The 19,393-nt window shown below is 47.0% G+C and overlaps 1 protein-coding gene across 3 annotated transcripts in view; it reads left to right on the forward strand.

The window, feature by feature from the left end:
• TNIK (TRAF2 and NCK interacting kinase) overlaps positions 1–18,285 on the forward strand; it is a 150,455-nt gene extending 132,170 nt beyond the window's left edge. For all 3 annotated transcript variants that reach the window (XM_014887073.2, XM_088171033.1, XM_088171032.1), the window contains 12 exons: positions 374–558; positions 3,686–3,812; positions 5,641–5,805; positions 8,703–8,817; positions 9,186–9,356; positions 9,880–10,023; positions 11,464–11,598; positions 11,838–11,938; positions 13,188–13,337; positions 14,265–14,424; positions 15,029–15,168; positions 16,739–18,285. In XM_014887073.2, the coding sequence (XP_014742559.1) occupies positions 374–558; positions 3,686–3,812; positions 5,641–5,805; positions 8,703–8,817; positions 9,186–9,356; positions 9,880–10,023; positions 11,464–11,598; positions 11,838–11,938; positions 13,188–13,337; positions 14,265–14,424; positions 15,029–15,168; positions 16,739–16,822 (1,677 nt within the window). In that variant the 3' untranslated portion in view covers positions 16,823–18,285. The remainder of the gene's footprint in view (positions 1–373; positions 559–3,685; positions 3,813–5,640; positions 5,806–8,702; positions 8,818–9,185; positions 9,357–9,879; positions 10,024–11,463; positions 11,599–11,837; positions 11,939–13,187; positions 13,338–14,264; positions 14,425–15,028; positions 15,169–16,738) is intronic.
• Positions 18,286–19,393: the final 1,108 nt, after the last annotated feature.

A 19,393-nucleotide genomic window follows, 5' to 3' on the forward strand; every position in this document is an offset into this window, starting at 1 on the left:
CAATCTTTGAAGTGATGTTGTTTTCCAGTTTACTATGATGGTGACTGAACTTCACCTTTTCCAACAAATATAATTTTGTCGTGTATATACATATAAGTGTGTGTATATATATGCACATACACGTTCCAAAGAGAAAAAGAAGAGGTTGGCTATTGACTTTTCAGTGAGCGTAAATCAGTTTTGTTTTGTTTAATAAATGCTACATGCTACAAACATTGTCTTACGTTTGTCTCATGTTTGTAACGACTCTGTAAAGCTATTTCTTGTTGCTCGTGCTGTTAGCATTGGCTTTTGGAGAGATGTGTGTGACATTCCCTTTGCTCTGAATGTAACAGCCATCGCTTCCTTGTTTCCTTGCCCCCATCCCCTGTAGGATCTGACGGCTTTAGCCAAAGAGCTGAGGGAGCTGCGCATCGAGGAAACCAATCGCCCCCTGAAGAAGGTGACGGACTATTCCTCCTCCAGCGAGGAGTCGGAGAGCAGCGAGGAGGAGGAGGAGGATGGGGAGAACGAGACACATGATGGGACCGTGCCTGTCAGTGACATCCCACGGCTCATGTGAGGAACGCTTTCTTTTGGGGGGGCAAGCCATGAAACGCCGGTGTGTGTCCTTCTGGAGGTGAAACCCCAACGTGTCCTGGCCTGGAGGAGAAACCCTGGCATGTGCTGGCCTGGAGGAGCAGTAGCTGTGATAAAGGACGTGGCCAAAGTGTCCCTGTTTGGTGGCTGGCACTGGGAACAATGTCATGGTTGCGGGATGATGTACTCACATGAGTGTTTTTCCAGTTCCAAACTAGAGATAATTAATGGGAAAAATTGAGCTATTTCCACTGCATATTCAGTGAATGTTGGCTCAAAGCTGATGGAGCTGTTCCTGCTGATGAGCCAGGCAGGTTTTTGGCCAGAATTGGGCACAGCTGACCTTATCCACACCATGGGTCCTGCCCATGGGATGGATGTGTTAAAACTCTGCCTGCTCTTGAGCCTGGTGTTACCCCAAATTAAGCCGTGTTAAAGTGTCAGTACTTGGTTGTCTGCCCAGTGCCAACTGGTAGAGCCAGGCTTATAATAATCCTGAATCTTTGTCTTGGATTTCTGCCCTTGGCTCAGTCAGTGTTGGTGGGTTAAAATGGTGAACTGAAGAGATCAGCTGACTGTTGTGTCCTATGGGACACCTGTGCTTTTGAGTCTCTCCAGATCAGAGCAGCACAGCTTCAACACTCACAGAGAGCTGTTGCCATTCAGAGAGAGTTCCTAGAGCATCTCTGCTCAGGCTTCCCACCCAGTGCTTTGCAGGGGCATTTCTGGAGGTCTCTGCCTGGCAGCAGGACCTGAATCCTGCCCCTTTGAATTCGCAGAGGAGCTGTAGGAAGGTTTCAGGGGATTATTGGCATTTTAATCAGTTCATTTCCATTTTTCCTGCTAAATGAGTTATAGTTGATCCAGGCATACCTGGCTTCAGGAACATGGTTTAGCAGTGAACATGATGGTGCTGGGTGAATGGTTGGACTCAAGGAATTTAGAGGTCTTTTCCAACCTAAACAATTCTTTGATTCTCTGATTCATGGTGGTGGGGCATGGAGCAGCAAAGAAGCCCTCTAAGTGGCAGGGAAACCATGTGTCCTTGGGTCCATGTTATTCAGAGTGCCAAGCTCCTGGGCTGGAGCTTCCTCCCAGCAGAAGAATTAAAATCAGAGCTCTTGAGTTGGTTGGAGCAAGTAAGGAGCAGAGGGATGGCTCTGAATGTGCAGCAGTCGGGTGGGCAGTCAGGCGTGCCAGAAGGGGCCTCAAGCTGCTCCGGAAGAGGAGTTTAATCAGGAGTGGTTAATCTGTGCTGACATCCTTCTTCAGACACCTTGGGTTTAACACAGCACTTCCCAGTGGATAAATGTCTCACTGTATGCCTTGCAGCCGTGTGTGTGGGATGACAGGCACAGCAGTGAGCTGGATGCCCCCAGCCCCTGCCAGCCCAATGTCACATGTCCCAAAATCTCCTGTCTCTGTCATGTCCTACAGACAGAGGGTGGAGGTGCAGGGGTGTCTGCAGGCAGAGCTGCACTGCCCCATGTCTGGGGAAAAAGAAAGCAGATCCTGTGAGTTACACCCTTATTTCACAAAAGGGATCTTAACTCAATGTACTTCGGTGTTTTTCTTAGAGATTTATTTTCCTGTGTTCAGTGTTTGTCATTGGAAAGTGGAGCCGAGAGATAATCTCATCTTCTGCTGCATCTTCTGAATGATCTTTGTGTAACTCATGTTTAAACTTCCCTGGGTATCCTCCCTGAGCACTTGGCTGCTCTTCATTCCAGCTCTATCCAGATCTCTTCTGCTGCAGGATAAAGCTATCCATTGCTTTGTGTCCCGGTGGATAGGAGGGATTGTTTATTCCATCCACCTCTGGAGACACCATTTCTCCTTCTGAAGATGGATGACTCCCTGCACCTCCCTCTCCTTGAGCTGTTCAAGCCAGCTCTTGCCCATGGCCAGGGAATTCTTGCAGGATGACATGGAAACTGTGCACTGATGAAATCTGGGACCTCAGGGCTACCTCAGCCATTCATTCACTGGCTATGCAGTCTCAAAATTAACATAACCTCCTCTGGCCCTGTTTTCTTATTTTAAAACTAGAATAACTGTGCTATTTTGTCATCCTTTAGTGAAATGCTAATGGTAGGGAGGTGTGAGTTCCTGACATGAAAGGTGCTGGAGGTGGGTTGTTGTCTGCAGTGCCTTTGTGATGCGTGTCCAGTCGTAGGTTTGATGCAGGCAAGCAGCCAGTCTCACCTCGGGGTCCCCAGGGCTCAGCTCTCACCTTGGACCAGTAACCCCATGATTAATCTGGGTTGTTTTGGCTTTTCACTGACCAGGCTCCCTCACAAGCCTCGGGGCTTGTTGGTGTTCACAGGAGTTAAAGGTTGTATTGCCTCACACTGATGGAAGCAGTTGGTCCGTGAGGCTTTTAAATGCAAAGTAACAGGTCTGATCATCCAGGGGTGCTTGCCGTTTGCTTGTGGATTTGTTCGAGTTATATTTAAACAGCCAGGCTGCCAGGAATGTAATAGTGAAGCAATGAGGGCTGCTCAGCAGCTGTGACATCCAATCTCAGGCAGTCCTAAAATTTAATAAATTCTAGCTCCCTTCTTCAAATAGGAACGTGGAAATTTCAAGGTGAAACTGAAACCACAGGTTAGGGCTACATTTTCACCTAGAAAACAGCAGAAAGCTACAGGACACAACTTGTCCTGCTGCCCACACCTTCTCCAGACCCCATCCCCTCCCTTTTTATTTGCCATCAGATGCTCTGGTGTTTCCTTTTCTGGGGTTGAGATGGGAATTAAAAGGAGTAAATGTTGGTTTTCTGCAGCTTTTTTTAGGTAGAAAAATTTACATGAAGTAGAGCAGGAGTGCCACTCCTTGTTACCTGTTCATCAGTGCTCCTCTGAGGACACCTTGGGATAAAAAAGAGAATGGTCTCTCTCTTCAGTATCTGTAGTTTATCAACCTGATCCTGGCCCTGTAGTTCTGGCATCATCTATAATTTCCCCATAAATCTAAGTGAATATATTTTTATAACTTCACTTCCTGTGAGATACAGAGCCTTACCCTTATTGAAATAATAGAGGATTTTTCATGTAGTTTAACAAAGGAAATATTCACCGTTAATGCTTTTCCACTCTGTCCCCAGACCAACGGGAATCCCTGGAAGCAACGAGCCCTACAACCTGGGAATGGTGACAAGCCACGGGCTAGAGACTTCCCACGCAGATACGTTTAGCAATATTTCAAGGGAAGGGACTTTAATGGTGAGGGAGGTAAGTTGTAAAACAAACACTTCCATGGAGCATCTTCAGGAGGTTTTGCCCATGTAAGCACAAAAACTAACAGTGCTGTGTGTCCGGAACACAAAATGAGGGAGTAAATTGTGCTCGTTAGCGCTCTCGTTAATGCAATTTACACTCGGAGCAAATGTGACAAGTGCAAATGTTTCTCAGAACTACAAACAGCAGTGAATGACAGTGCCAGGACACGGCGGGGAGGAGGCTCCTGTAAATGGCTCTGCTGTAACCCCACCATTGCTCCAGGCAGCAGGAATTATCTTCAACTTAAAGCACTTTGTTAATTCACTTGGAAATTCCCAGCCTTTGCCACCTTGTTAGAGCTGTGCAGTGTTTGCAGAGCATATGGGGGCTTTTAGCAGAGGCTGGTCCTGCTCAGAGCCTGCTGTGCGAGGCACTGGGCATCCCAGATGGATGTGAGCCCTCATCCCCAGCTCCAGTGCTGTAGAAGTAGGGCTGTGGTGGGAGCAGTGCTGATGGATGGTTCTGCAGGAGTGAGGCAGAGGAGGCACTTTCAGTAGCTGTGGAAGATCTCCCTCGGTGTTTCTTGACTTCCCAGTTGCTGGGACTTTCTGGGGATGCTGGTGGAAGGGCAGATGGGCAGATGGACTCCTGGTGAGAGGGCAGGAGGCCCTGGTGGTTAGGGAGCAGGGGAGTCACTCTCCCACCAGCACATCAAGGACGTGGATGGGAGAGGAGAAGTAGGCCCTGTGTAACAGGCAGCTGTTCCTGAAATGAGCTTGTTTTCAGCATCACAACAGTAAAACCTGTGCTGTGCCAGCAGGGCCGTATGAGAATTGGGATGCAGAACGGTTTAAAAGTTGCAGGCAAGACAAGCAGCTGGAAAACCCCACTGGGAGGAGAAAGCATGATAAGAAATCCAAGCTGTAGCCTTGTGCCGGGTGCTAACTGTTTTTCCCCACCACCACCATAGCCATCAGAGGATAGCTCACTCAGTGGGCTTTGGGCAAAGAACTTCTCACTCTTCGGAGGGATGGCAAGGTGTGGTCAAAGGTGATGGTCATGAGCAGTCCAGAGATAAATGTCATCAGAATTAGTCAGGGGCGTGGTGAGCCCAGTGAAAGTTTCCACAAATCTCCGTAAATGGGTAAATCTCTGTAACAATCTCACTGATGTGCTCCAAGTAGGTGAGATTCATCAAAACGGCAAAATAAATGAGGAAGGGAGAAACTTCCCAGTACCTGCCTTGCACAGGGAGGGGATGGAAAGGAAGGGGAGCCCTTTGGAAACCCAAGGAGCTTCGTGTGCAGGGCGAGCTGCTGGTGGTTCTGCCACTCCTCCGCCGCTGCTGCTGCTGTTCACTGCTGGTTTGGGTCACAGAAACATGGGACAGGGCTGTGCTGGCACTTGCAGTCAGGCTGCTCTTTGCCATAGCTGTGCAAAGCTGTCCAGGCTAACGCTGTCTGAGGGCTCAGATTCTGTCACCAGTGGATGTGTGAGAGGAGAGCTGGCCATGGGGTTTGCACCCATGGGGCAAGCGCAGAATCTGCCCTGCATTCCTCGTCCCCAAACAACAGTTGTCAGGCTTCTCTTGCTGTTTTGTGGCTAATAACTCTGTATTGACTTTGTCATTAACCCTGTCTTTAATTCTCCTGGCGGGGGGGTTGGTTTGCTGCTTGCCAGATTGCATGGGGATGGAACAGAGAGGGTCCTTCTCCCGCGCTTGCTCTGGGAACCGGGGGACTGCCGACGACTCCGTTTTGTTGGGGTTTTTTTTTTCTCTTCTTTTTCTCTTCCCTCCCCACCCCCTTCTCTTTCTTCCTCATGCCTTGTGTCTCTGCAGACCTCTGGTGAAAAAAAGCGTTCTGGCCACGCAGCCAGCAATGGCTTTGCAGGTCACATCAATCTGCCTGACCTGGTGCAGCAAAGCCACTCGCCGGCGGGCACGCCGACCGAGGCCCTGGGGCGAGTCTCCACGCATGCACAGGACATGGACTCGGTGCCTGAAGTAGGTGGTGGGGGGCTCCTCTTTCTCCTTTGCATCGCTTTTAAATCAAGTATTAACATCTCTGCCCCCTGACGGGGCTCTCCTGCTTTCCTCCCTGGCTTTCTTGGCTCTTCCCACTCTCCGTTTCTGGTCCTCGTGGGTGAGTGTAGTGGAAATATGAGGGAATCAGACGGGTTACTGCCATGGGGGCCTGTGGCTGATGGGAGAAGGATTTATTAGGTCTTTCAAGCCCACCAGCTGGAGTTCTGGTAGTGTGATACAAGTGCTGCCAACTGATGAGAAAGCCCCATTTTTTTTTGACACTGGGATATAAAAGGAAGTGATGAGAGCCAGTGATGCCATTAGCTTCAACTGGGCCCAGCTTCCATCTGTGCAACCTCTGATAATTATCATGACTGGAAAGATTACCAAAAACCAAAGCCAGCAAAATTCCAGATAGTTCTTCAGAGTAGAAGAAACCTGCACACTTTTAAAGTCATGTGTTTCCTGTCATGGTAAAATGTTTCTCTCTTGTAGATGTTTTATAGGCACATGATTGAATATTAAAATTGTATAAAGTGTAAATAGTCTTGGTACGAGATGTGACAAATAAACCAAGGGAATTGATGTGTCCAGCTTACCATCCCTAGCTGTGAGAGCCAAACACAGTTCATTTTTCCCATGAGAAATCAATCCATTTGGTGCTAATCAAGCTATTGTATTTATTATTTTTATTTCATTTGGTGGGTTGCACATCAAAAGTTGCCATCCTGTGTTCTTTCATAGAATTTATGTTCTCACTTTATGGTGTACTTTTACTAGCTGTATAAAAATAAAAATTCCTTGGAATTGGGCATTGATAAAACGTAAGAACAGATGGTGCCTGATTTGACCTCAAGTTTTTATCTGTTTCCTCATTGGCATTAAAAGCAGCAATGAGAGAGTCAATCCTGAAAGTAACACCTTCCACAGTCATCCTGGGGCTGCTGAAATGCAGCCTGGGATTGGGTTTAAATGTATTCATTTATAGAATATCAACCAGAAAGATCTTCTCCATTTCTAAAATTGTATTTTTAGAGGTGACTGAGAGGGGAATGGATGTGAGTGGAAACTTGGGAATTTTGTTCATGGGCTTCCAGGTGACTCATGCAAGCACGACCTCAGCCTGCAGCTTGATGCTCTTTGTAAGCCACCACACAGGTTTATAGGCTGGTGAACAGGACCTGCGGGAAGATGAAGTCTTAATATTTAAATATGAGACTGGGAAGCTATTAAAAAGTCAGCTTCTGAGGAGAATAACTAATGTGAGCAAGGAAAAATGCCCAGTGCATTGAGATGAGGCGTTTCTTTATAATTCATTTGCTGGAAAGCACCGTGGTCTCAGCTGGAAATTCCTGCAAATACTGAAATCTTCTTTTCCTTAAATTGCTGTTGTTTTATGGGAAAGACATCTAGCACAGGGAAAAAATCTGTGTATTTCTTGGATAAGAGACAAGCACAAAGTAGAGGTATCTGTGCCTGCAGGCTTCCCTGCTGCAGGCTGTTAACTCCTTCCATGGGTCTCAGTTACCATGTTCTGTTTAGAAATTCATCCTGTTCCTATGGAAACAGCCAGGCTGTCAGGGAATAGGGCTGGGAGGGAAGCAGGATGCACAGCCTGATTTTGGCATGGATGCTGGCTTGCCCATAGATGCCAGCCCCAAAATTCTTGGAAAAGTCATGAGCCACGAAGCTGCTCCTACACCTGTTTTTTTGTGTCCCTGAATCCTTTTATGGCCCACTAGAGGACAGGCACAGGCCCAGCCTGGTTTCAGTAGGGATGTGCCAGGGTGGTGGTGTTCCCCAAGGCACCTCTCCCCAGGCATGGGGGACTTGTCCCCATGGCAGCTGTCACACAGTGTGACACTGTGTGACAGTGGCAGTGGGGACAGGGAGCAGCCTGGGCTTGGTAACCGGGTGAAAGCTGAGGAAGATTTATTTCAGAAGAAGGACAATGTCCAAGAGAAGAAAAATGTGAGCTCTAGTGGTGCTGCAGAGTGAGCTGGGTTTTGCTGCTGTTGCAGCTCTAAACTGAGCTCATCCTTAAACTGTGTCCTGGGTAAATGCTGGAGTAGAAAGGATAAGCTGCTCAAAGAAGGGGGGAATTCACATCACTTTGACTCCAAAGCAAAAGATTTCATTTTGCTTGGAAGGAGGTCTTAGCCTTATTTTCTGCCTTAAAGCAATGGTTTTAAAAAGAAAGCAGTGTGACACTGCAGTTTGTTCATTCCCAGGTTCCCCCAGCAAAGTATTGGCTCTGACATTTCCTGTGATACCCTCGGGTTAAGTTTTGTTAACTTAGAAATGCCCCTGTCTGCAGACCCGCATGAAATGCTGGGCACAACTTAAAACTGTGCCAGCTGCCCCAGGCCATGGCTTCACAGGGACTCCCAGCACCATCCTGCCAACCTTAGCTGCAGTGGGAAAGTGGGAAAAGCAAACCCTTGCCTGCCTGACATCCCAGAGAAGGTTTAAGGCATGTGTATGACATGCAGACAAGTAAACAGGTAGACTGGTGATAAAGGTCTGCTCCAGTCCAAATGATTCTGTGATTTTCTGTTGGATTTTATCTGTGTTGGCTTCTGCCTCTGGCCCTGCAGCTTCTCTGCTGACTGTCCTCATGGCTGTGCTTCTGCCTGTGAGAGAGCAGAGCCAGGCCCTGCTCCTCCCATTTTCTGTTGCTCACAAAACTCAGAAATCCAATTTAATGTTTGTTTCTTATTAGTTATGGGGAGGAGGAGCAGATGTTCATAGAGGTCTCAAAAAGGGCACCACAGAGGCAAGCACTACCTGCTAATCAGAAAGTCTAAGATGTACACAGATACACAAAATTAGTTATTTCTGTGTGCTGAGCTCTCTCTTTGCTGTTCATTTTCTAGTATGGTATGGGAAGTAGCACCAAAGCCTCTTTCACCCCCTTTGTGGACACCAGAGTGTATCAGACCTCACCTACCGATGAAGATGAAGATGAGGATGAAGAGTCATCTACTAATCGTAAGAGCCAATGTGGCCAGTTTGAGATGGGAGGGCCTTGTGGAAAGCAGGTCAGGGAGCCTGAATAACCCCAGTGAACCTCTCACGTTTCACTCACCCCAAACAGAGCTGGTGTCTGTATCCTTGCCCTCTCCAGTGCCATCCAGCTTCTTCTCCTCTCCCAGCAAAATGCCACCAGGAGGATGTGGAAGGAAACAGGGAGCAGCAGACATCCACCCTCCTGTCTGCTTGGGCAAACAAATGTCTTGTAACACAGTGATGACTCCCCCATCGAGAAATAAAACAAGTATTGTCATTCTGTCCCAAAAAAGAGATGACAGAACATTTAACCCATATCCCCTCCCTGTCCTCTTGTGTTCCCTTGCCAGCCCTGTTCACCAGCGAGCTGCTCAGGCAGGAGCAGGCCAAGCTGAACGAGGCACGCAAGATCTCGGTGGTGAACGTGAACCCCACCAACATCCGGCCCCACAGCGACACCCCCGAGATCCGCAAGTACAAGAAGCGTTTCAACTCCGAGATCCTCTGTGCTGCTCTCTGGGGTAAGGCCTGGGCACAGCCCCTGGGTGTGGGGTGGCAATGTGTCACTGCAGCACCCAGCCCCTGCCTCTGCTTGGCCCCTTCTCCATCCCCCAAGGGTCATGTCCCCCCGTGCTGTGGAGTGACCCTTCCTGTCCATGGGAAGGTCCCAGCCTTAGCTGGGTCAGTCACACTGCTGGTGGCAGCAGAGATGAGCTTGGGGTGTTGTCCTTGAGAGCAGCTGTGGCTCCTGGCACCCATGGCTCCTCCTCTCCTCTCCTCTCCTCTCCTCTCCTCTCCTCTCCTCTCCTCTCCTCTCCTCTCCTCTCCTCTCCTCTCCTCTCCTCTCCTCTCCTCTCCTCTCCTCTCCTCTCCTCTCCTCTCCTCTCCTCTCCTCTCCTCTCCTCTCCTCTCCTCTCCTCTCCTCTCCTCTCCTCTCCTCTCCTCTCCTCTCCTCTCCTCTCCTCTCCTCTCCTCTCCTCTCCTCTCCTCTCCTCTCCTCTCCTCTCCTCTCCTCTCCTCTCCTCTCCTCTCCTCTCCTCTCAGGTGTGAATCTCCTGGTGGGCACGGAGAACGGGCTGATGCTGCTGGATCGCAGTGGGCAGGGCAAGGTGTACAACCTCATCAACAGGCGGCGGTTCCAGCAGATGGATGTCCTGGAGGGCCTCAACGTCCTCGTGACAATATCAGGTGCTGCTCTCGTGCTTTCACCCCCTCATTCACCTGCTCAGACAAAACCTGCTCACTGGTGTCAGAGGGAAGCTCCCTGGGGAGATGGAGGTGGTTTATTCTGGAATTGAATTAGTTAAATCTGCTTTCAAGAGAGTTTGCTCCCTTCCCCTGCTGACTGCACTTCATTTCCAATCTCCTTCAGCAGGGAAGGGGAGGTGCAGGATACAGGCAGCTGGCCCAGTAAGGGAGATGGTCACAGCTTGAGGGGACAGAGAGCTCTGCTTTTGCCTCTGTTTGGCTCTGGCTGAGGGAGCCATGATCCAGATTCCAGATTTCCAATTCAGACCACAATGCTGTCCCAAGAATTGTGAGGGCCACAGGCTTTTCACTGTCCCTCTGTTTAGCTGGGAGCTCCAGAGTGTTCATATCAGGCTCATGGGGTGATTTCTGGCAGAAAAAATGCAAAACCTCTATAGTCCAGTCTCTGAGGAGAGCATCCAGCATCCTCCTGCAGAGTAGCCCCAAGGAGCACACAGTGACAGAGCCAGGGCAGAGCCTTGTCCTGCTGGTAGCTGTCCAACAAAGCTCACAGAGGGCAGCAAGAGAAGTGCTCATTAGGAAATTGCTTGAAAATTCCTGCTCCCCCCATTCAGCCAGAGCTCCAAACTCACTGCTCCATCATTTACCTGGTCTGCAGCTCCCCTGTGGTTTTGGGATACAGCTGTAGGGGTTTACTACAGCTGGAATGGGAATAGCACCAAACCCCAAGATGATGCTGAGAATGAGTCCTGGACACTTGTGGAAAGCTGTGAGCAGACAGGGTCTGTCATTTGGGTCCTGTCTCACCAGCCTCAGTGTGAGCTGTGCCTTATCCCTCTAATGGGGGCTCTGCAGCCACAGGGATTTTGCAGCCATGTCACAGCCGTCCAAGAGCAGGCAGGCTTGCAGAAATTTGGCAGCCCCTCAGCACTGCAGAGCCCAGCACCAAGCTTGCTGGCAAACAGCAGTGCCTGTCACACAGGAGCTCCTGTCTCATCTCCAGGGTGGAATTAATGTTGTATGAAGGAGAGGGAAAGAAAGAAACCAGGTAGTTGAGTGGTTGGATAAGCTTTGGGCTGTAAGAGGGTTGGGATCACAGCCCCACTGAGCTCCACTGTCCCTCTGGGAATACTGATTTATAGGAAAAGGAGTATTTCCAGTCTGTGGGAAGCAAAAGCCTGGCTGTTCTAGTGCCTGCCTGCAGTCTGCAAGACAGAGGTCTGGGCTTTCCATATATTTCTTCCCAAGGAAAAACCCAACATAACAACTAAATTACTATTTTCAATTACTATTTCTATTACTTTTATTATGAAATGGACTTAAATTCTATCATCTTGTGATTGAAAATAAACACTGAAACCTCAAGATGATCCATGCAAACGTGCTCTGCTCTGACAGGGACATTTCCTTTGCCAACAGGAAAGAAGAACAAGCTGCGTGTGTACTACCTGTCCTGGCTGAGAAACAGGATTTTACACAATGACCCTGAGGTGGAGAAGAAGCAGGGTTGGATCACAGTTGGGGACCTGGAGGGATGCATCCACTACAAAGTTGGTGAGTGGAAATAAATGTCTGAAGAGATGTGGTTTTGTTCTCTAGTCTTAGGTCTGACTTGACAATTTGATATTAAAAGTATGGGTAGACCATAGCCACAAGTAAATTTGGAATTCATCTTTATGCTTTAGGTGGACTCTTATGTAATGAAAATCTCAGGGATGGCCTGAGAAGCTGTTCCTGGAGATTTGTTGGGAAGAGAGTGAATGTGTTTAAAATTTGGTTTGTTTTTATTTTAGTGAAATATGAAAGAATCAAGTTCTTGGTGATTGCCTTAAAGAACGCTGTAGAGATCTACGCTTGGGCTCCTAAACCATATCACAAGTTTATGGCATTTAAGGTATGTTTGTCTTTTACACTCTGTAATTGTAAATACATGAGATTTCTGTACTCTGCAGAGCGGAAAAGTATCTTGCTTATATAGCTGAGCTCCTCAGGATGCCTGGCAGGCATGGGAGATGGGAACCTTGCTGGCTGAAGAGATTGGATATGTTCTGCTTACGGCCAACAATGAAGTGTTATTATTAGTTTATGCTAGCAGGCTTTACTTGAGGAATTTACAGAAAGCTGATCAAAGGCATATGAGTAGAATTGAGTTGGGAATTTTGGTGGGTGTTTTTTGTGGGGTTTTTGTGCGTTTTTTTCCCTCTGACTAATTTTTAACATACAGTACAAAAACAAGCTGGCATGATTTTCTATTTTCATTTGCAAGATCCTCTCCTCTTCTGCAATGTGGATTCTGTTTCAAGACAGAAGTTTGAGAGAGTGACCCACTCTTTTTCTCTCTTTTTTCCCCCCTTTTCACCTGCTTTGGTTTCCTCAGTGAGACCTTCCTTCTCTCCAACCTACCAGTGGGTACTTTGTGCTTAGTCCTTCAGAGCACTTTTCATCCCAAGCTCTGTGCAGAGAAGAGTCACAAGGGGCAATGCCTTGTGGAGATGTTCATGCTGAGTAATCTCATTTTACATCTTTCCAACACAAATGGACTTAAGCAGTATTAGGTCACATTTGCTTTTCCTGAATAAAAGCCAGAAAAATGGGCTCAGTGACATGGAGAGCTCAGCAGCATCAAAATGGTCTGGGATCCAGCTTCCCACAGGTGTTTCACTCTTCTGCTGAGCTATGGTGCTTGATCTGGATACAGCTGGGGGTTGGTCCCAGCCTTGATGCAGCAGGTTAGATGGAGCAGGGAAAAGTAGGTCTTTGCTAAACTGACTCATTTCAGCTTCCCAAACCAGAGCAGTGATCCCTGCCAGGAGAGGAGGTGGGTGGTCATGGATCTCTGCTGAGAGAAACTGAACACACACTCATGTAAAATTGAGCTGTCTCCTTCCTTTAGAGACCAAATCCTTGTGTTGGCCTCAGGCTCCTGTGAGACAGATCTGGGCTTGGCAAGGGTGGGCACTTATCTGCTGGGATGGCTGAATACCCTCTGAGACATCTGACAGAGGAACAGAGAGGCAAGAGTATAAATAGCCACATAATTAGTAGGAAACACAGTCAAACAAATGTGATTTCAAAACCGTATCAGGCTGCTGTAATGGGAATTTGTTGGTTTTCTGTGATGCTCATGGAAGGGATTATAAAAGTCTTTTGCAGATCTCCAGCACAAGCCGTTGCTCGTGGATCTCACTGTAGAAGAGGGTCAGAGGCTGAAGGTTATCTTTGGATCCCACACTGGTTTCCATGTGATTGATGTAGATTCTGGGAACTCCTATGATATCTATATTCCATCTCACGTGAGTAGATGGGCAGTGCTGCTGCCTGAGGAACACAGGTCACCACGGAGGTTTGGACAGGCTCCCAGGGGCTCAGAAGTGGGGACCAGTGATGGGTGTGACATTCCCCAGTGCTGTGCTCACCTAAAGAGCACTCAGAGCTTCACAATCTTCATGTTCATCTGTACAGGCTGTTTCTGTCCTGGTGCAGGAGCAGTAAAGTTGAAGGTTGCCATGTCCCACAAAAAGGAGAATCTGCCTGTACACTGCATGGAGCAGTAATGGAGCTCTCTGTAGGATTTTCATGTTGAGCCATTTAAACTCCATCTATATTGTTGGCCCACAATAAACTGGTCTAGGAGAAGCAGTGTCACTGAACAAATGCAGCAATTGCTGAATCTGATCCAAGCAGCAGTCTCCTCTGTGAGAACTACCAAGAGCAGAAGGAGAAATATTGGGGCAGTTCAGGATAGTTTTGTGTTGTCTTAGCTATGGAAGGGCAGACATGGGTGGAAAGTCAATGCAGGTGCCCTTGGAGCTAGAGGATGATTTCTGAAAAATAGGATATTTCCTCCCAAGGGCTGCCTGTAAAATTCTGAGTTTATTTACCTTGATTTGAACTAGTGATGGATTCATTGGCTCAGTCACTTATTTGTGTTCCAGCCAAGTGTCAGCCATCAGTCTTGGGGGTGTGTATGTTGTGATCTGTCTGTAATTGCTGAACCTATTTATCCTTGCTGTCTCAAACAGCTTTGATGGTAGGGTAAACATGACAGTTTATTCCCCTTCAGGCTTATCTCTGAAAGCCAGTGCCTGTGTGGGGAATGGAGGGAGGGCTTTGTTCTCTAGTTGGTTTGGGCTTTTTCCCCTGCAGTGCTCTGATCCCTTCCCCCTTCCCCTTTCTCCATTCAGTGTAATTCTGACTCTCAGGGTCTGTTTCACCTGCAGATTCAGGGCAATATTACTCCTCACGCCATTGTCATCCTGCCCAAGACGGATGGGATGGAGATGCTGGTGTGCTATGAGGATGAAGGTGTCTATGTGAACACCTACGGACGGATAACTAAAGACGTGGTGCTCCAGTGGGGAGAAATGCCTACTTCCGTGGGTAGGTCAGCCCTTCCTCTTCACCTGCTGAAAAGACAAACCAAAACTAAGATGAGGAGTCAAGAATGCTGAGATGGAGTCATTTGGGATGAAGGGGATTTCCCTCTTTTATCAAAGGGGATTTCCCTCAGCCAGCTGTGAGATACAATTGCTAAATTTCTGCAGTTTAGTCCTCCATAATAAAAGCAAGTAATTTCTTTAAGATTTGAACGTTTTGAGTATATAAATGTGAGAAAATGCCAGCTGTTGCACTGGTTGGATACTGTGTTGAGTGGAGGGGGGCTGGGTGTGGAGCTGGGAGCCCTTCAGGTGCTCTGGCTCTGCTGTTACTGAGCTCCACAATCCATGGAGGCAAAACACTGCCCAGCTCCTCATGTTCCGAAACTGGAAGAAGTGAGGCTGCTTCTGTTTAAATTTCTCAGTAATTTCTGGATGAAAAGTGCTCTGAGAAGGCTGCTGTCCCTGCAGGCACACGCCTGGCCATCAGAGCTCTGCCATTGATCTGCTTAGGCTTTGAGTAACAGCTGATGAAAGCTTTTCTGCCTGTTGCATAATATTTAGCTCAACACAAGTTGTAACACCTCCCAAACACTTCCTTTTGACAGCCTACATTCATTCCAATCAAATAATGGGCTGGGGAGAGAAAGCTATTGAGATCCGGTCAGTGGAGACAGGACATTTGGATGGAGTATTTATGCACAAGCGAGCTCAAAGGTTAAAGTTTCTATGTGAAAGAAATGATAAGGTAAGTCCACTTCAAAGCTTGTATCTGTGCTGCGAGCTAGAAGGTGCTTTTAGAGCTTATATCTGGTTTGTCTTGAGGTTAATAATTAATCTGAAGGTCCTGTTTAATAAGCAGTGCCCAAAAGTCTATTCCCAGTTAATTTTCTCCAGTGGATGGAGACCTCAGCCTGCAAGATCTCTTCTACATCTAGCTGAGATCTGCGTTGACTTGGCTTGACTTTCTCCCAGTTCTTTCATCTGAACATTAAATTGAGGCTGCCAATTGAACTCTAAAAGCTGAGTATTGGCAAGGGTGTGAAGGTGACCCTGATTTGAGCTCTGATTAAGAAACATTTTGATGCATCTTTAGAGGCATCTTTAGATGCATTTTGATGCATCTTAAATTATTTTCCTCTTAGAGCCTCATCCATTTCTGTGGACAGCAGTGATAAATACTGCTCTGGAGCATCACCAGAGCTGCATGGCCATCATGTAGATGATCCCTGCCACAGGTGTTGCAAGAGGGGCAAGAAATGAGGAGAAATGCTGGAGGAAAAGGCATTTTTGCATGGAAGAGATGATTGAATGCCAAGATCTTTCTGTTGGTGGTGTTCCCTCCTCTCACAAGGTTTCACTAAGATAAGTCAGGACCAAGCAGCAGGGAGATTTTTCATGGTGGACACGATCAGAAAACCAGTGAAGAAACCAGTTGCTGTGTCCCCAGAGCAGGATTTAAAAATGTGCATAAATGAGCTTTGAGGCCATGATCACTTTAGTGAACAGCTGCTCATTAGCCAAGTGCTGCCCTTCCTGGGGCATGGAGGTAGGCTGAAGCTCTGCAGGAAAATGTATCCTAACTTTGCAGTTGAGTACGTTATGAGAAGCTGCCCAAGAAGTTGAATTTAAGTTTAATTTAAGTGTAATCTAATTCTAACAAAGCTGGAAAAAAGCCCACCTTGATCTTTCTAAAATACTGGGACCAACTGATCACTGATGGGTTTGAAATAGTAAACTCAGATGTTTCTCTTTCTGGAGTACTTGTTTAACTGGTAAGGTTGAGTAATTTTTGGTTTTATTAGGGACAGAGGCTTCAGATTGTTCCCTTCGATATTTGGAAATTATAACTTAATTATTTTTTAAGACTCCCCTTGGAATCAAATGCTGGTAGATCCTGCCAGAAACACCAAAACCCCTGTTCTTCATACAGAATCCTGATATGTTTCTGCACTTTGGGCATGTTGAAGGGAAGTCGTTTTTCTGGGCTTTACTTTCAGGAATAGCTGAAATACCAAGACTAACATTTCCAAAAGAAGCCATTTCAGACTGAGGCAGATATTGACCCAAATGGTGAATGTTTAGCAAGAGCCAAACCACTGACAGCAGTTTTTTGTTAGTACTTCATAATAAATGATGCTGTGGCAGTAAAATGTGATAAACCTGGTATTTTTAAGGCATTCCAAATTCTTGTTGGTGGTGAGGGAGAAGGAGGTTTAATTACTGCATTTACTAATGAGTGGCTCAATTTAATCCCAGTCTGGCATGGGTAGGCTCCATCCCCTGAGCATTAATAAGTGTTCTTTCCTTCCAAACAGGTATTTTTTGCATCGGTGAGATCCGGAGGAAGCAGCCAAGTGTTTTTCATGACCCTCAACAGAAACTCCATGATGAACTGGTAACAGAGGAGCACTTGGCACCCACCACCATGGCATTATTTCTAATTTAAAGGACATTAAACACGTGGACTAACACTGTAGAGGCAGGTGGGGAGGGCGCTGAGGAACCCCCTCCCCACGCTCCCCCGGCGCCGCCAGCCCCGGGGCAGGGACTGCAGCCAGGGATGGACTTTCACGCTTGGACCCCCCGAGGTCTCCTGATTACGCTGTGTTATAGTGGGTTATGAGTTTTTCCTTTATTTTATTTTATTTTATTTTTTAGTTTTACTTTTTCTTTGTCCCCTACTTTGTAAGAACGGGGAAAGAAACAGTGTCAAAAAGTCTGTTTTTAATTCTGTCTGCCTGCTAGCATCAAATATATAGTATGTTGTAAAGTTACCAATTAAATCTGGTGAGAGACAGCACAATAAATGTACCTTTTATCTTTGTGATGAAGGCCATAACCATATAGCTGGGTAATTTTAGAAATCTTTTGCCTTCACCAACATTTACATGTTGCTTTTGGCAGCAACGGCTTAACGGATTTTTAAAGAAGAGAAAAAATAATAGGTTTTTTTCCCCTCTTTTGGGAAATGGATTTTAAATGGCTAAACTACTAGCCTTAGACTAATAAAAATCAGCTACCATTTTTGTCAAGTCTGTCAATCCATATTTCTATATGGATCTTCACATAATGGTGTGTCTTGATAGGGACAGAGGTGCCATTTCTTGTTGCTCCGGAGGTGCCCGCCTGCCCCGGGGCTTGGCCACGGGCACTGGGACAGGGGATCGGAGGAGGAGAGGAGGGCAGAGCGGTCAGAGGAGCCCTGTGCTCTCCCCCGAGGGGGATTTGTGACTGCAGAGGCTTCCGGGATGCTGTGGGCACCCGACCCTGCTGCTGAAGCTGTGGGTGCTCATTCCCCCCTGAGTCCAGAGCCGGGCACTGCTGCGTGCAGGAGCAGCCGGCACAGGGATGGGGACCACGAAACAAGCTGCCTGTCCCCCATGTTGCTGGATTGGGCTTGTAAAGAGCTTAAAAAATTATATATATGTGTGGTTTCTTCGGCCAAGGGTCTGAATCTACTCGTTTTCCACCCCCTCCACTCCCTAGGAATTACCCAACATACAGTGAAAGACAACATCTGTGCCGAACCGTGTGTGTGTGTTTAGTTCAGGTTGAATCGTGTCCTTATAAACTCTGCTCAGTTGATTTCCGTTTTCGGTGCGTATCTGGGGTTTTCTTTCTCAGTAGCTGCAAGCATGGCCGCCTGTGGTGTTGGGGTGTCGCATAACAAGGTCTGTGTTGCTGGTTTTAACCTACCTCGTTTTGGTTGGGGTTTGTTTTTTGGTTTGGTTTTGTTTTTATTTTTTTTTTTCTGTTCCGCTGTCTATCACAGCGCTGTTACCTCCAGCGACATATAGAGAGCTTAACTGGCAATCTTGGTGTACTCAGTAATGATGGCTTTATTAAAAAATGATTAAATCAACAGGACTTGGTCAAACTTGAATCTTTATCAAGGGTAAGAGGTGATGCAAGGTGGTGGGGATGGGATGGGCTGGGCCACCCTCACCTGAAGCATTCTGTGGGCAGAGTGTCAGGGTTTGGTACCGCAGGGATTGCCAGCGGTGGGACTCCCAGGATTGTGGAGTTCAGGGAAAAAAACAGGTGGGATGTGCTTTGTGGTGCCTTCTTCCAGCACCAGGCACCCTCCTGTTGGGATGGTGCAGCCTGGAGAGTGCAGTGATGGCCACAGGATCACAATACTGGTATTCAAATCCCATCGCAAACACTGATTGCCACCAGCTCTTTGTATTTTCATTGTGGTTAAAATAAAAATCAAATAAAGCCCAGAGCTTTTATTGTGTTGCAAACTGATAACTGTTTTGGGGTGTTTTTTGTTCTACTTCAAGTGACAAATGCACAGCTTTGGATGATTTTTGTTATGGAGTTTTGCATACAGTGATGAAATAGCAGGCAATCATTGAGTTTAAATGACTCAGGTGGTTTATAAATGTATTTTTTTTAATCTCAGAATCATTTGAAACAAAAATCACAGAAGCCAGTATTACCATAGTCTTGTCTATGGCATGTGTGTATGGAGATAACACAGAGCAAATGCTTTTCTAGTGCCAACCACAATAAAACACAAAACTTCACCATTAAGCCATGCCTTTTATGTTTGGGTAAATAAAACCTGGGGTATTGGAGGACATGGAGGTAAATGGGATTTTCAAGGCTCCCAGTCACATGCTCTTTGTCTTCAGACTCTTGGGAAGGTGGTTTTGGAACAGGATGAGTGCAGGGAGGTGGGACACTCCTTGTGATGCTGCCAGCAGTGAGCAGTGGCCAAGGGATGTCGTGATGGACCATCACCACCTGAAAACTCCTCTTCTACAAAATCAACCCATGATTATTATAAAGACATTTTCCCTCCAAATGTTACTAGTTTTGATTTATTTGTCTTCTGCTGTAAGTAAAATGTGCTTATGGTTGGTTAATGCTCTCAACTCCTTATTAGTAGTGTTTAAAGAAATAAAACCAGCAGCTCATTTTAAAACCCTGCTTCTGGGACTTTTTGCCCAGGAAAGGAAATT

Source organism: Sturnus vulgaris, chromosome 10, assembly GCF_052056855.1.
Source record: "Sturnus vulgaris isolate bStuVul1 chromosome 10, bStuVul1.hap1, whole genome shotgun sequence".
NCBI classification, from domain to species: domain Eukaryota; kingdom Metazoa; phylum Chordata; class Aves; order Passeriformes; family Sturnidae; genus Sturnus; species Sturnus vulgaris.